Genomic DNA, 15,331 nt, shown 5'->3' on the forward strand with positions numbered 1-15,331 from the left:
GAACCTAGGCTTTCTGACTCCCTCTCACAGCTTTGCTTCATTTACTCAGGAGAGTGATTGATTGCTGGTACCACAGTCACCTATGAAGAGCTTGCATGAGCATTGCTGTGGTGTGCACATGCTGCCTGGGTGTGCCAAGTGTGTGGGAAGAATGAGACAGGCCCCATGGCACTCTTTTGAAGTCTAAGCACTAGTATTTGGAAAGATTAATGAAACTTACTACTCCAAGCAAAATTCATTTTAAGTTAACCTTAATAATAAAGTTAATTAAGTTCCAACAGAATCAAATTAAATCTTCCCCTCTGTTCTCACTTGTTCCCCACTCTAGGATGAGTTCTCTAACAATTAAAATAGTTAACGCATACTGAAGGCAAATTCTGAACTTAAAATCAAATGTTCCAATGAACTACCACGAATAATACCTGAGTTAAACTGCAAGGAACAGCCAAACTAGTAACAGCCCTAGAATTTTTAGTTTGTGTACTCAATATTTAAAATTTGAAGTCAATGGGAGGCCATGGCCTATGAAGCCATGGGGTTGGGGACAGGAAGGGGAGAGATGAACACAAATTTGCACGTCTCCTGTGAGGATCCAGATCAGAAAGGAAGGGACGTGGTGTAGGGAGTCACAGCAATCCTCATTCGAACCCTGGCTCTGGCCTCTCACTGGCATCTTCAAACTGCAGTTCCCTCAGCTGAGGCAGGCACCCACTTTCCAGGCATGTGGTGATGGCAAAACAAGGTCAAGTGCACAAAATTCCAACCCAGTGTCTGCACCTACAGGCACCCAATAAACAGCTGGTGTTATTATTTCCAGGGTGCTCGGCCCAGGTGACCATATGGGAAGGGGGTATATTACAATTCTTGCTCTAAGTAGAGGTCAGGGAGGTAACATGAGAGGATTTGCCTGAAGCACACAGTTCAGAGTGGGACCAACCACTAGGGTTCGAACATAATGGACTGCAAAGCTAGTTCTCGGGGATGAACTCATGAACTCCACTCTGCCCCCTGCTGAGAGATCTGAAAATGGGAGAAGGGCCTGTAGAGATGTCTTTAGAATTTTAGGGTTAAGAGCAGAGGTTTTAGAGTCAAAGACACATAGAACACAAAGGTCTTGACTCTGCCACTTTCAACTAAATGAAATTAGGGCAGTCACCTCTCTGAGGCTTTGTCTTCTCATTCAGAGAATGGGAATAAAAATGCCATCTTCCGGCCTGACCTGTGGTGGCACAGTGGGATAAAGCGTCGACCTGGAACACTGAGGTCGCCGGTTCGAAACCTTGGGCTTGCCTGGTCAAGGCACATATGGGAGTTGATGCTTCCTGCTCCTCCCCCTTCTCTCTCTCTCTCTCTGTCTCTCTCTCTCACTCCTCTCTCTCTAAAAAAAAAAAATCAATAAATAAAATATTAAAAAAAAAAATGCCATCTTCCTTATAGGATTTCTGCCAAGAAGAAATGAAATAATGCACACAAGGCTACTCATAGAGTAGGATGTCTGAAGTGTTCACTTTCACATCCTTTTATACTTCTTTACTTTTCTCCTTAACAACTACTAACACACTTACTGTACTTTTTATCTTACTGTCCTGGCTCTCCCAACAGAACGTCGGCCACAAGGGCAGGGGCTGTTTTGTTCATGGCTATATTTCCAGCAAGTAGAACAGTGCTTGGCACATAATAGGTGCTCAATAAAAGTCTGTTGAATGAATGGCTCCTAAGCAGACAAACAGGATAGAGGGGTAATGAGACTGATCTAATAGTGCCAAAATGCATGGGGAAAGAATCTCTTTGTCCTTTGTTCCTGTATGTTGTCCAAAACTACTTTGAGATCCTCTACGTGAAACAGAAACCAGGAGATTCAATTTATGAGACCTTGATGGTCTATCCAAGAGCATGCCAGGCACTATGAGGGTAGAGGCCAGGAAGGCCCTGGGAGCAGGTGCCCTTAATACTACAAAGCAAGGACCAAGTCCCAAAGAAATATGAGAGAGAAAGCCTGTGGGAAGAAAGACAGAAGACCATGAACCACCTCCTACAGAAGCAGGCCCCTGAAGGAGATACAGACAGGGGCTTTACTTCAGTGTCTACTGTGGGAGAAGAGATTCGTGCAATGACCACATTTCATTCTGACAGCGACCCTAGAAGCTGAGTACGATTTTGCCCATTGAAAACTGAGGCCTGTCTGAGGTCATATACTAGCCAGCTGAGGTGAAAGATGACAGAGGTCAGAGCCAGACTCAGGCCTATTTCTCCCACATGCCAAAGTTCAACAGAAAAAAATGTTTAAGCATCAGTGGAAATGGTATTTTACAGGCCAAAATATTCAAAGTGGATGCAAATCCAAGATAGGCCATGTGTCCAGATGCAGACAAGGGCGTGGGTGCTGAGTGGAGAGAACACGGTAGCCATGGGCATGAGGTCAATCCTGTGGGATCCCAATGCTCCTGGTCTCTTCCCACAAGGACTGAGCATCCCTGAGTTGGCATCAACTTTATATAATACGTATCTGCCACCGCCTTAACACTGCGTGGAAACCTCCTCAGTTACAGGACTGCTTTCTCTATATTAGAAGGGGGTACCTCAAGAACTCCCACAAACTGAGACCGGTGGGCAGAATTCCAAGGTGGCCCAAGATCCCGGCCCCTGATAAAGGTACACGAAATGAATCACTATCCCGACTGCTGGGTGACTGGGGTACAAGATGGGAGAGCTGCTCCCTTATTAGGCGACACTATCTGGGAAAGGTGGTGGATGGTCACTCCTGTGCTGCATTTAGTTCCAGGACCCAGTGGTAGCAGTTCCTCCTGTCAGCCTTAAAGAAGCAAGTTGCCGGGGCCTCTAAAGCTGCAAGAAAATGAATTCTGTCAAGACCCAGTGTGACTCTGGGAGAGAACCCAAGCCTCGAATGAGACCCCAGGACTGGGCATCGTCCTTTATTTTTCTTTCTTTTTTTAGTGAGAGGAGGGGAGCAGAGACAGACTCCCGAATGCGCCCCAACTGGGATCCACTCGGCAAGCCCACTAGGGGATGAAGTTCTGTCCATCTGGGGCCCTTGCTCCACTGCAACCAGAGCCATTTTTTTTCTAGTGCCTGAGGCAGAGGCCATGGGGCCATCCTCAGTGCCTGGGGCCAACTCGCTCCATGGAGCCATGGCTGCAGGAGGGGAAGAGAGAGAGAGAAAGGAGAGGGAGAAGGGTAGAGAAGCAGATGGGTGCTTCTCCTGTGTGCTCTGGTTGGGAATTGAACCTGGGACATCCACATGACGGGCCAATGCTCTACCACTGAGCCAACCAGCCAGGGTTGGCCAATGTCTTGATTGCAGCCATGTGAGACCCCAACCAGATGACCCAGCTAAACTGCGTCCAGATCCCTGACCCATGGAAACAGATAATAACCGGACACTGCTTTGGGCCCCAGACTTTGTGGTAACTTCGTACACAGCAGAGGCTAACTGAAACAGCAACCTGCTGCATAGAGCCTGGACACAGCAGATGCCCAACACTCCTTGGCAGAACTTAACCAGACAGATTACCAACAAGGACGATAAAGTCCAGGCTAAGAAATCAGCAAGAAAGGCAGAAAGGAACTCCAAACGGTGGACAGGCGTGTGAGAAGAGGTGCTGAGTGGAGATGAGGAAGCATGGTGTGCAGAACAGGGACATCCCCAGCGCCCCCTGACACTATGGGGGAGGAGGAGCAGGCACGGCCACGCTGCAGGAGGTTAGGAGAACAGGGTCCTCTGGGGAATTCCAGGTCAAGACCAAAGGGGAAGGCGGCATGGAGGGAAAGGCGCAGCGTGAGGGACTTCACAGCTTACCACTGACCCCAGATAAAACAGGGACAGCTAGATCCTGCTGCTCTGGCCCAAACACTTTGGAGACGACTCAGCCATCTTCTCTCCTGGGGCCCTGCCTGGCACACAACCACCTGCATCTCCTGCCAGGCTGAGGCAGCTCCCAGGATGGTGAGGGAGCCAGGAGCCGCTGCCAGCAGGGCCATCTGCTCACCAATTCCCACAGTCTGAACAGCACGGCTTCCAAAAGGGGACTGCCGGAGGCTGGCAGCAGTCTGCAGATGCAGGGAGCAGGGAGAGAAGTGAGAGACGGGTCTGCCCTGCGCTGCGTCCCCCAGCTGTGTTCCGGGCAGGGGAGGCTCAGCTCTGAGACGTTCTCCAGGAGGCCTTCAGAGCACTGACTCTGCAAGTGTGCACTGCTGTTTGCATCTTAGAGGGATGTGGCGGGTGAAGGATGTAGGCTGCTCGGGGTCACAGAGAATCCACAACAGCCGCCCTCTCGCCCAGACACGCCTGCAGGGAGTCGGCCCCTCTGATTCGATGCTGTGAACTGACACAGACGGGAGTAACATCGTATGGAGACAAGATGCGGCAATCGCTCTCCAAGCCCATGGTGACCTGACTCTGTGAGAGGAGCCCCATTCAAACTACCTGTACTGACAACTCTGAAAGGTCCCACTTTATCTCTGTTTTATAGGTGAGCAACCGGGACCCACGGCGGTGCAATAACACACAGAGGGGAAGGATTCTGGCTGCTGGCACAGGAGCCGGTTCCGGACCTGCGTCACCGCCTGGCCCCCAACCCCACGTCTTTCCTCTGCACCTTGCTCTTTCTCGTACATGTATGCAATTTACTGCAGCCTCAGATGAAGTTAATGTATTTAAACTGTTGAAATGCTATGTGGCAGCAGGGAACTAAGGCACTGTCACTAAGGGAAGCACCAAAAGTTAGGGACAACATGAATGCACACGTACCTGATACGTCAGGCAGGTGTGGTACCTGGAGCAATGGAGAAACCAAGAGCTGGCTGCTTCCTCCACAGAGAGGGGGGTGGCGAGCCTTTGAGGTGGGAACACTTGAGCCTGGCTGTGAGGGCTATGGCCAAGTTTAGAGGAATTGGCTCAGGGGACAGCCTGGTCATGGAGGGGGGGGCGTTGAAATCAGCATATGCAAGTGGGTGACCCCAGAGATGACACCATCAATTAAGGGAAGGCAGAGGGGAGGGGAGGAGAGGGACAGAGAAGGGAGAGGAATATCCTGCTGGCCCCAGTTTTTCTCCCTTACCAACATCCCTTACAAACTAAATCACATCAGTTTACCTTCAGGATTGATTTAAAGCAGAGAAATCTGTCCTCCCCACCCCCAACCTCCAAGCAAAACAACCAACTATTCCACCTATTATTTTTTCTTTAGGAGACGCTTAGAGAGAAAAGGCTTGAAATGCAAATTAACACACAATGTGAATGATTTTCAGTCAAAGTCTAAACCAGGACACCAGAAGTTTTCTTGTTCGGCTAGAAGTGCAGAAAGCAGACTGGCATCCTCTGACCAAGAAGGGGAGTGAAGTGTCAAGGTGAGTGAAGAAGGACTGAAAGGGAAACCTGAGAGGCGAGCTCAGAACCAGGTCCCTGACTCCAGCCCAGGGCCTAGAGCTCACAGTGGCACTGGGACCTGCTGAGGGCAGTGAAGAGGAACTGATAGTAGTCATCAGAGTGAACTGACATCCTGGGAGGCACCGCCACAAGATGGGGTGTTCCTCGGTTCTGGCCTTGGTGCTGCCTCTCACCACCTGGGTGACCTTAGGCAAGTTCCCCTACCTGTACATCTGAGACAGCAGATTCAACTGAACAACCGAACTGGTCCCAAAAGGCCGAGCAATATGATAAACCCAGGTGCCAGAGGCACCAGAGGCCTCGCTCTGAATACAGTACGTTGCACATACCACCATGGGCCTCGGACTCCTTGCCTGTGGAAGGAGTACCCTATGGGAAAGTACCCCCACCCCCCATAAAGTTGTTGTGGGATTAAATATGGCAACATACAGAGCTGCCATCATGATACTTCCTTTTCCTATAAGGTTCTCTCCAGCTCCAAACTGTGAAGAAAAAGGGGCCTTTTATTGGCCAGAAGGACAAATACGTATTTTCATATCACAGTTATTTTAAGTTCTTTAATTTTTCCATTGAAAAAGAGAGAGAGAGAGAAGCATCAACTCATTGTTTCACTTAGTCATACACTTATTGATTGTTCCCCGTATGTCTTGGGATCAAATTCAAGACCTTGGGGTGCCGAGATAGCACTCTAGCCACTACACTACCCAGCTAGGGCCTATTTGTAAGTTCTTAACTGAAAATATTTCAAAACACTATGCTTCCCATCAATTAAGGGAAAAGAAAACCAAAAATAGTTCTTTGCCCCAAAGACAATCTAAATGAGAGAATTACATCTTGGGCCAGAGCCCTGAAGGAAAGAGATGGGGGTCAACAGGTGGAAGAGACTCCGACTCCAGGTAAAGACTGGCGGGAGGCCGGGGCAGGGACACGGACACCTGCCGTTGCTCTGAGGGCCTCACACAGTGGTCGTACCGGTCACACTTGTCAGCAAGCTCTGCTCCCAGTTCTGCCTCCAAGGAGTATACTTCTACTTCTCCCTCTCCGCCCTCAAGCAGGGAAGCCACATGCCAGCATGCTCTACAACACGGCCCATTACTGCCCCCACTTGGGAATCTGGCTGATACCAGCCTTCCTGCCCTGACCGAGAGAGACTCTGAGCAAACAAAAGCACCAAGGGAAAGAGTAAATTTATCATCATCACTGGTCCTTCCTCTAGCACCACATTAAAATGAGGGCCCAGCAACTGAAACATGACAGCTCTCTGATTTTTGCAGGCTCCCTTCACTTAAACACACAGAAACTTCAAAAACGGGCTAGGCAACGTCTCTCTACCATTTCTGCATGCTGCATTTGAGTTTAACCCGGGGAACATCCTGCTCTTGGTAAGGAGGGCCTGACCCCAGTTTCTGAACATGCATTTCCTTTTCCAATTAATTTTCCTCCTCTTCACAAGATAAAACCCGCTTTTTTTTTTAAAAAAAGGACAATATCCCTGAAACTGTTTACTTTTTTAAACTGGAAGAGTCAGACTTTAAGAATGGTTCCTTGGCACAGAGGAACACATTATATAATAAAGCGCTAAATCTTCTGTAAACCAACAAAATATCCAAAGGGAAGGCTTTAATCTTGGGCAAAGAAAAACAAAAATGCTTTTGGTGTCTACTATTGAATATAGCAACAGAGGACTATTGCTTCAGGAATTTTTTTTAATGAGCAGAGCTAAAGATTTCTCACAAGTAACAAATAAACAAACAAACCACACCTTGAATTAATAAACTTCAGGGGTTGAATGTCTGGTTCAAATCAGCAATGTCCTTACCTCGAAAGGAAGACTTTCTCAAAAGCAGGATAGAAATGTGAGAGCATATTACATGATTTTTTATTTTTAAAGCAAAGTGTGAAATCTGGAAGAAAGTATATAAAGATGCTCATAATGGTAAAGCAAGGGTAGCAGACTAACAGGAGTTCCTTTCTTCTTTTCTGAACATTACTTGTTAGTAAAACTGTTTACAGTTAAATGTGTATACCTTTTAAGGCACTACTAAAAAATTGGTGTCTTCTTTTTTGAGGATTCTCCCTTTCGGAAAGAAATAAATGCATTTCTTACCTGCTCGGAAGAGAGACTTACGGATGGGAATTAAAAGCCTGTGCTCACCTGAGGTTTAACTTCCGATCCTCATCGCTGCCAGCCTCCAACTACAGAGAAAGAAAGAGATCGTCACACCACAGACGACACCAGCAACAAGCCTCAGACACGAGCCTCACATTTTCTGCTCTGGTGTCTAAAAAAGATACAGATGTCCAGGAAACCAGGCAATTTCTAAGCGGCCGCACCCTTTCCTTACCAACCCTGCTCTTGCTGTTCCTCGGAGTCATTCCCACGGAGAAATTGAGAAGTTTCCCAATGTTTACCCACATTCCTTCCACACTGTCGTGGATCGATAGCTGATAGCTGAACTCTGCTATCTGGCGCTGTTGCTTAACACACTCACTCAGCCCTCAGTTCTCAACTTGCCAGGGTTATTTTGAATCTTATCCTGTTTTTCTTTTTTAAGGGGAGGGGGCTATGTTTTAAGAGGAGCCATTTCCTCCTTCAAGCTAGGCCAGAGCTGAGCGATAAAAACCATTTTAAGCCTCGACAAACGGGTTAAAAAAAACACACAAAACTATTCTAGGCAAATCTTTCACAATGAAAGGTGGCCAGGATCAGGCTTGTCTGTCTGTGGGTCTGAAAGCTCTTGGTGGTTCTCAAAAAGGCTTAAATGTTAAATATAAAACTTTCTGGGTGACTTATATTTACACGTAAATGAAAGAAACATTTCATATTTTTTAAACGTTAAAAGGCCACAAGGAAGGCCCCCAAAGTAACCATGGCTTAAGCCCCAACTGCAATTTTTCTTTTTCCTTTTTGTTTTCTCTTTCAAGGAGAAAAGTGAAATGAGAATACACGCACACACCCCCACACAGCCGCACCGCTGGGACTTGGCGTGTTTTGTATGTTACACAGAGGAGCCCATTGAACGGGAAAGAGAAACCTGGAAAGCAGTGATGGCCGAGAGAGATGCAGGGCTGATCGAGGACAGAAACCTGACAGCGATGGGAACAGGGTACGGCGCTGATGTAGGGAGGAGCCTGGGCAGCAAGGGACACACACCAGAGGGCTCTGGAGTCCCTTAATTTTTTTAGGATAATGTATGCTTCATATTACGCACAGGTATACAGGGGTGGCCAGTGAGTTCTCACGCTCCTTACCCCATCCAGAAGAAGGGGAGAAATCAGAGAGGGCTTCACTGACCACAGGGCCCCAAGATTCTGTCCAGAAGCAAAGCGTACACAAAACCACTCACAACACCACCACCACCACCACACTTCAAAGAGAGTGTTGGATCTAACCCAGTGCTTCTCATCCAGGGGCAGTTTTTCTCAGAAGGGGATGCCAGGCAATGTTGGGAGCCCTGTTTTGGAGGGTGCTACTGGCATCTAGTGGGTAGAGGACAGAGTACTACTAAACCTCCTACAATACACGAGACAGCCCCCCCCCCCCCACAATCAAGACATTCGGGCCTCAATGCCAGCAGTGCTGAGGTTCAGAAACTCTGTTCCAAATTCCCCCCCACGGACCGGAGATCTGCCCGTGAACATCAGTCATCTTGAATGTTTGTCAGAAATAACAATGCAATAATCCATTCCTGAAAGTGTACTGATTTATCTATTGTCATATTCTCTCAAAGGAATAAGATAAGGTAACCGTAAAATGACATAAGTGAGATCATTAAAAATTGGGGGGGGGAGGATCAATTAAAAGAGAGAGGAGCGTGGTTTTGCCGGCCAGGCTGGGATTTCGCTCAGTTTCCACGCCACAAAGCAGGGCAGGCTGGGTCAGGAAACAGTTGCCCTAAGTATCTCTCATTCAAGGAAGAATTTTTATGAATAATTTCAAGACTATTTAATTCTTGGTCGTTCTCTGTGATTCTCAGGATAAAAGGCAAAGTAAGGTCAGTTCATTCAAAGAAACAAACCACACGTGTTCAAGAACATGCAGAAGAGGGAACCCAGCCCTTTGGAATGAGCCGAGGCCCAGAAAGGGGAAGTCACCTGAAGGTCAGGCTGGAGGCACAGCTACCTCGCCCACACCTCCTGCCTGCACGCTAGCCCTTGCTCTCTGTTCTGTCTTGCTGCTTCATGCCTCATCCCATCTGGAAGCCTTAACTTCCAGGAAAACATCCCTGCCTTGGCCGGCTCTCTGGCCAATTAATGCTGATTTACTCAAGTCAACTCGCAGGCTGAGTTTGAGTCTATGTTTATCAGGTTGTCAGCACCTTGTGAAACGTTTCATATCATCATTTAAAATGTCTCTAGTGAAAACAATCCAAAATGTCTGACAAAATGTGGCACATCAATACAATGGAAATAAAAGGGCATGAAGTTCTGATACATGGTACAACATGGACGAGCCATGAAAACATGATGTAAGTGAAAGCAGTCAGACATAAAAGACCACATATTATATTATCTCACTTATATGAAATGCCTGGAATAAGCAAATCCACAGAGACAGAAGTACATTAGTGGTTGCTTAGGGTTGGTGAGAGCAATGCAGGGGTGCAAGGTGGTGTGGGGAAGGCTCTGGGTGACGGCTAAGGAGCGCAGGGCTTCTTTCTGGGGTGATGAAAATGATCTGGAATTAAGACAGTGGTGATGACTGCACAGCCTTGTGACTATACTAAAAACAACTGAATTATATACCCTTTAAACGGTGAATGTATAGTATGTGAATTCTACCTCTGCTAACAAATAATGAAATAAAAAATTTTAAATGTGTCTAAGGCAGGAACAGGTCAGGCATAAGTAGTAATGCAGGGAACGTGGGGTTTAGAATCAGAGGCCCAGGCTGAAAGGCCCTTTCGGAAGCTGAACTCTTCCCTTATCCCACCTAGTTTTTTTTGAGAAGGAAACATGAGAGTAAGCGCATATACCGGTAAGTACTCTGTCAACCGCAAGACAGCAATAATAGGAGAACAGAAATTTCTGTGGGGAGGACAGAAGCTACTGCAGTCTGACTTCTAGGCTGCAGGCCACCAATGTTCTTTCTCGATGCACAGGGAAGGCACTATTAGAATGTTCTGTCTGTGGACAAGATAACTCATTAGCAGCCTCTCTTTGAGAGGAGGGGGGCAGCCACTCTGAAAATGTTCCTGCCAGTCCCAGCAAAACAGGCCAAAGACCTACCCTTCTGGGAGCCAGTGGGACAGACAGAGATGCTGTCTGCCTCTCACAGACACACACAAACCTTTCTGTGCAATCAGTCAACCTCCCCCACAGAAAAGAAGCCTGAATCTCCCAGATGCTGGCGGGGCCACTTCCTAAGCCTGCGGGGCTCCTCCTCCTCCCAACGGCCCATGGTCTCCTCCTCCAGCTGCTCTGTCTTCCAGCCAACATCCAGCCTTGCCATGGATATGAGTTTAGACTAGAGGCCTTAACCGCTTCTCCAACAGAAGGTGGACAAGAGCAGGGACAAGATGGTCAGCCCGGCCGCTGCAGCAGTGACCTGCTTAGAGGGCTGAGCCCCTAGCCTAGCGCAGTCCAGCCTGACAGCAGGCTCAGAGGACCCATTTCCCAATCAACCCCAGAACAAGGAACCAACCCCTTACAGGCCGGGTCACTCACACAGTCCCACAGAAACTGTGCAGGGCAACCACGCAGCCCCAGATTACCTCCATGCAACCACGACACCCCAGAATCAGCCTCTGCCACACAGCCAGATGCATGTAAACATGCAGCTCACCGTGATATTACAGAAAAACCCAGACTCAGTTGCACACAAAGGCGTAAGACACAGTCTCACAGCACCCTGAACTCACTCGGTCACTGTCATAGTGACACAGAAACAGCCAATGACACCAAACCAGAATTCCAGGGGCGTGCAATTCAGGAAACAGCCTCACACATTCAGAGGGGCACCCTGGTGGCCTCTCTCACAGCATCACACAGGCACAGTCACACAACACCGACCACAGAGTCACAGGCAGTGAAAGTCACACACTGTCTCACATAAATACTGCCAGGCGCTCCGGGAAAGGGCCTAGCCACAGGGTCACAAATCTCAGAACCGCGTCTCACACAAAATCACCCAGTTAGGAGTCTCAGTCGCACACCCAGTCTCCCGCAGTCACCTCGAGACAGGGGTCACTGTCACACACACAGTGTCTGCACAGTCACCCCTAGGCAGGCGTCGCAGCCAAACAGTTTCACTGCACAGTAGCCTCCAGTCGGGGGTCACACTTGCACACAGTCTCCCACACAGTCACCCGAGTCCGGCTGCCCAGGGGGGGGGGGTCGTACAGCCGCGTCCCCGCAGGCCCTAGACCACTCGCAGCAGCCCCGTCGTTGCCCCAGAGCACTACGCCCCGCACTGGCGGCCCAGGCCTGGCGGCGCGGCGGATCGGCCCAGTCGGAGCCGCGGGCTCGGGGCTCACCTCGCTGTTGCTGGCGGAGGAGGAGGCGGCGCTGGGCGTGGGCGAGCGCTGCAGGGTCACCAGGGCCATAGCTGCGGCGCACCGCGCGGAACCACCGAGGCCTCAGGCTAGAGCCGCCGCCGCCGCCCGGGCCGGGCCCGGGGCGCTCCAGGAGCCGCGCGCGGGCGGCCGGGCCGAGCCGGGCCGGGCCCGCCCCTCCCACTCGGCGTCCAGCGCCCCCGCCCCCGCCCCCCGCCTCCCGCGCCGGCGCGCGCGGGACCTGGAGCTCTGGCAGAGGAGAGCCGGGGCGGGGCGTGGGGCGACGCGCGTGCGCGGCGCGGGAGCGACAGCGACACCGGAGGCCCTGGCAGGCTAGCCAGTCACGTTCCCTGCGCTCCCAACACACGCGCTCTTGCTCGCGCGCCGGGCTCTGGGTTTGGGGGACGCGGCTGCGCGCGCGCCAGACCACCTCCGACCCAGAAGGACCACCCGCTTCACTGGCGGGGAAACTGAGACGGGATGACCGCGCAGCAGGACTGCCGGGGAGAGAGGGCTGGAGAGGCGCAAGAACCAGGAAATTAAAACCTCCTTTATCTCTGCCCAGGGCCCCTAGAGGCAATCTGCAGAAATTCATTCATTCATTCATTCATTCATTCTTCCATTCATTAATTTATGAAATACTTATTGAGCATCTACTGTAAAGCATGGAATATTTATTAAACAATGAGCAAAATAGATTACGACTGAGCTCAAGGACTTTGCAAAAGTAAATCAGTGGTCTTTCGTTACCTGAAGTTTTGCTTTCCCCGGTTTCAGTTACCCATAGTCTGATAATATTAAATGGAAAATTTCAGAAATGAACAAGGCATAAGTTTTAAATTGTGCCCCATCTGAGTATCGTGATGAGATCTCAAGCTATCGCTCAGTCCTGCCAGGACATGAATCATTTCTTTGTTCAATGTCGCTCCCTGCCTGTTAGTCATTTAGTAGCTGGTTATCAGATCAACTGTTTCAGTATCACAGTGCTACTGTTTAAGTAACCCTTATTTTACTTAATAATGGCCTCGAAGTGCTAGGATAGTGGTGATCACAATTTGGACGCGTCAAAGAGGCTGCCAAGTGCTTCCTTTAAGTGACAAGGTGAAAAAAATTGTAGAGCGACTCCATTTTATTTCCCCACTCTATTGCTCAACCAGACAACTCTTTGGGGACAGAGAGGTCAGGGAAGGCTTTCCTGAGAAAGAATGGCTAGAGTCAGGGGGCACTGTGGAAAGTTCTGGCTGCTGCACAGAGAATGAATGGGCTGCAGGGCAAGAGGGCTGCTGCTGTCATCCTGGGGAGAAGCGACCAGTATGCGGATGGAGAGAGGGACATGGAATAAGATACCAAGAAGGTGATACTGGCTAAGGAGAGAAGGTGAGGAGGAGGTCGTTTAGGCAAGTGGTTAGGAAACCCTCTGAACAAGGTGACATTTGAGCAGAGGAATTACACAACAACCCCATCAGGTCAGTGTAAAGACCCTGGGATCTGCCTGGTTTAAACCAGCGTTCAAATTTAGGAGCCAGTTTAGCCAGGTCAGACACTTCCTCTGTCTGAGGCTTACTTCCCCTCTTTTTTTTTTTTAGCAAGACAGACAGACAGACAGGAAGGGAGAGAGAGATGAGAAGCATCAATTCTTTGTTGTGGCACCTTAGTTGTTTTTTGTTTCGTTTTTTGTTGTTGTTGTTGTTTTTTTACAGGGACAGAGAGAGAGAGTCAGAGAGAGGGATAGATAGGGACAGACAGACAGGAACAGAGAGAGATGAGAAGAATAAATCATCAGTTTTTCGATGCAACACCTTAGTTGTTCATTGATTGCTTTCTCATATATGCCTTGACCACAGGCCTTCAGCAGACCGAGTAACCCCTTGTTCAAACCAGCGACCTTGGGTCCAAGCTGGTGAGCTTTTTGCTCAAGCCAGATGTGCCCGCGCTCAAGCTGGTGAGCTCGGGGTCTCGAACCTGGGTCATCCGCATCCCACTCCGATGCTCTATCCACTGCGCCACTGCCTAGTCAAGCCACCTTAGTTGTTTATTGATTGCTTTCTCATATGAGCCGTGACCGGGGTGGGGGTGGGTCTCCAGCCAAGCCAGTGACACCTTGCTGAAGCCAGTGACCATGGGATCATGCCTATGATTCCCACACTCAAGCTAGTAAGCCACATTCAAGCAGGTGACCTCAGGGTTTCAAACCTGGGTCCTCAGCATCCCAGGCCAATGCTCTACCCACTGCACCACTGCCTAGTCAGGCGTTTTTTTGTATTTTTTTTCTTTTTAATTGATGGATTTGGGGGGGGGGGGAGGGAGGAGTGGGAAACATCAACTCATAGTAGTTGCTTTTTGTATGTGCCTTGACCAGGCAAGCCTGGAGTTTTGAACCGGCAGCCTCAGCATTTCAGGTTGATGCTTTATCCACTGTGTCACCATAGGTCAGGCACTCCCATCTTTTGTAAAGGGGATAAGAATAATAGCACTTATGGTTTGGTTATGAAAACTGAATGCTGAAGTCCTAACCCCCCATGACCTGTGAATATGACCTTATTTAGAAATAGAGTCTGTGCAGATGTCATCAAGTTAAGATGAGGTCATTAGGGTGGGCCCTATTTCAATAAAACTATGTCTTTATGCAAAGAGGAAATTTGGAAACAAAGAGACACAGGGAAATTGCCATGTGAAGGCTGGAGTTTTGCTGCCACAAGCCAAGTAACTCCCTAGATGTCTAGCAAACCCCAGAAAGTAGGAGCGAAGCATGAAACTGATTCTCACAACCCTCAGAAGGAACCAACCCTGGCCTCCAGATCTGCAAAGCAGCAAATTTCTATTGTTTTAACCATGCAGTCCTGTGCTAAAGCAGCCCTGGGAAATGAATACACCTAACAGTGTCATTTCCTCGGCTGCAGAAACTGAGGCTCAGAGCAGAGCTAGGATTTGAACCCAGGCCCAACAGACCTCAGGGCTCGTGTACAGGTTGCTGGCCTTTCTTGCTTGGACGTGCCCCTGTGTTCAGAGAATGATGTTCTGGACTCGAAGCTTTGGCCATTTGGCCCGTGGTGTCCAGGTGTCACTAGTACCCATGGTTCCTGCCAAGGCCTCTCTCTGGGCAGGTTGATGGGCTCCAGCCACCAGGTGGCTGAAAGCTCCTTGGCCCTATTTGGAATTAGTTGAAGGCCCTATTCTTCTACCCACCCCCTGATTTAGACCTTTTGCTTAGACTTTTCCTCCAGAGCTTCCCTCACTTCTCCAGTGGGTGTACTCATAGGATTTGGGCTATTCTGATTCTGCCTCTAATGTAGTGTGTGACCACAGGCAATATGCTGAGCCTTGCTGGGCCTTGGAATCTCATCTTTAGGATGGAGTGATTAAATGTCCTACATGAGGCAACAGGTTAGATGAATTTGGTACATGCATATGATGGCATTCCTAGATGGCC

At 49.3% G+C, this 15,331-nt stretch overlaps 1 protein-coding gene across 1 annotated transcript in view; it reads right to left on the reverse strand.

Moving 5' to 3' along the window:
* Positions 1-12,073, reverse strand: part of SSH1 (slingshot protein phosphatase 1) — a 60,547-nt gene extending 48,474 nt beyond the window's left edge. Inside the window, exons 1-2 of the mRNA XM_066260329.1 lie at positions 11,884-12,073; positions 7,563-7,603 (exon numbers count right to left, since the gene is read on the reverse strand). Of these exons, the coding sequence (XP_066116426.1) occupies positions 7,563-7,603; positions 11,884-11,952 (110 nt within the window). The 5' untranslated portion in view covers positions 11,953-12,073. The remainder of the gene's footprint in view (positions 1-7,562; positions 7,604-11,883) is intronic.
* Between the last annotated feature and the right edge of the window lie 3,258 nt (positions 12,074-15,331).

The sequence above is a fragment of the Saccopteryx bilineata genome, chromosome 2, assembly GCF_036850765.1.
Source record: "Saccopteryx bilineata isolate mSacBil1 chromosome 2, mSacBil1_pri_phased_curated, whole genome shotgun sequence".
In the NCBI taxonomy this organism is placed as follows: Eukaryota; Metazoa; Chordata; class Mammalia; order Chiroptera; family Emballonuridae; genus Saccopteryx; species Saccopteryx bilineata.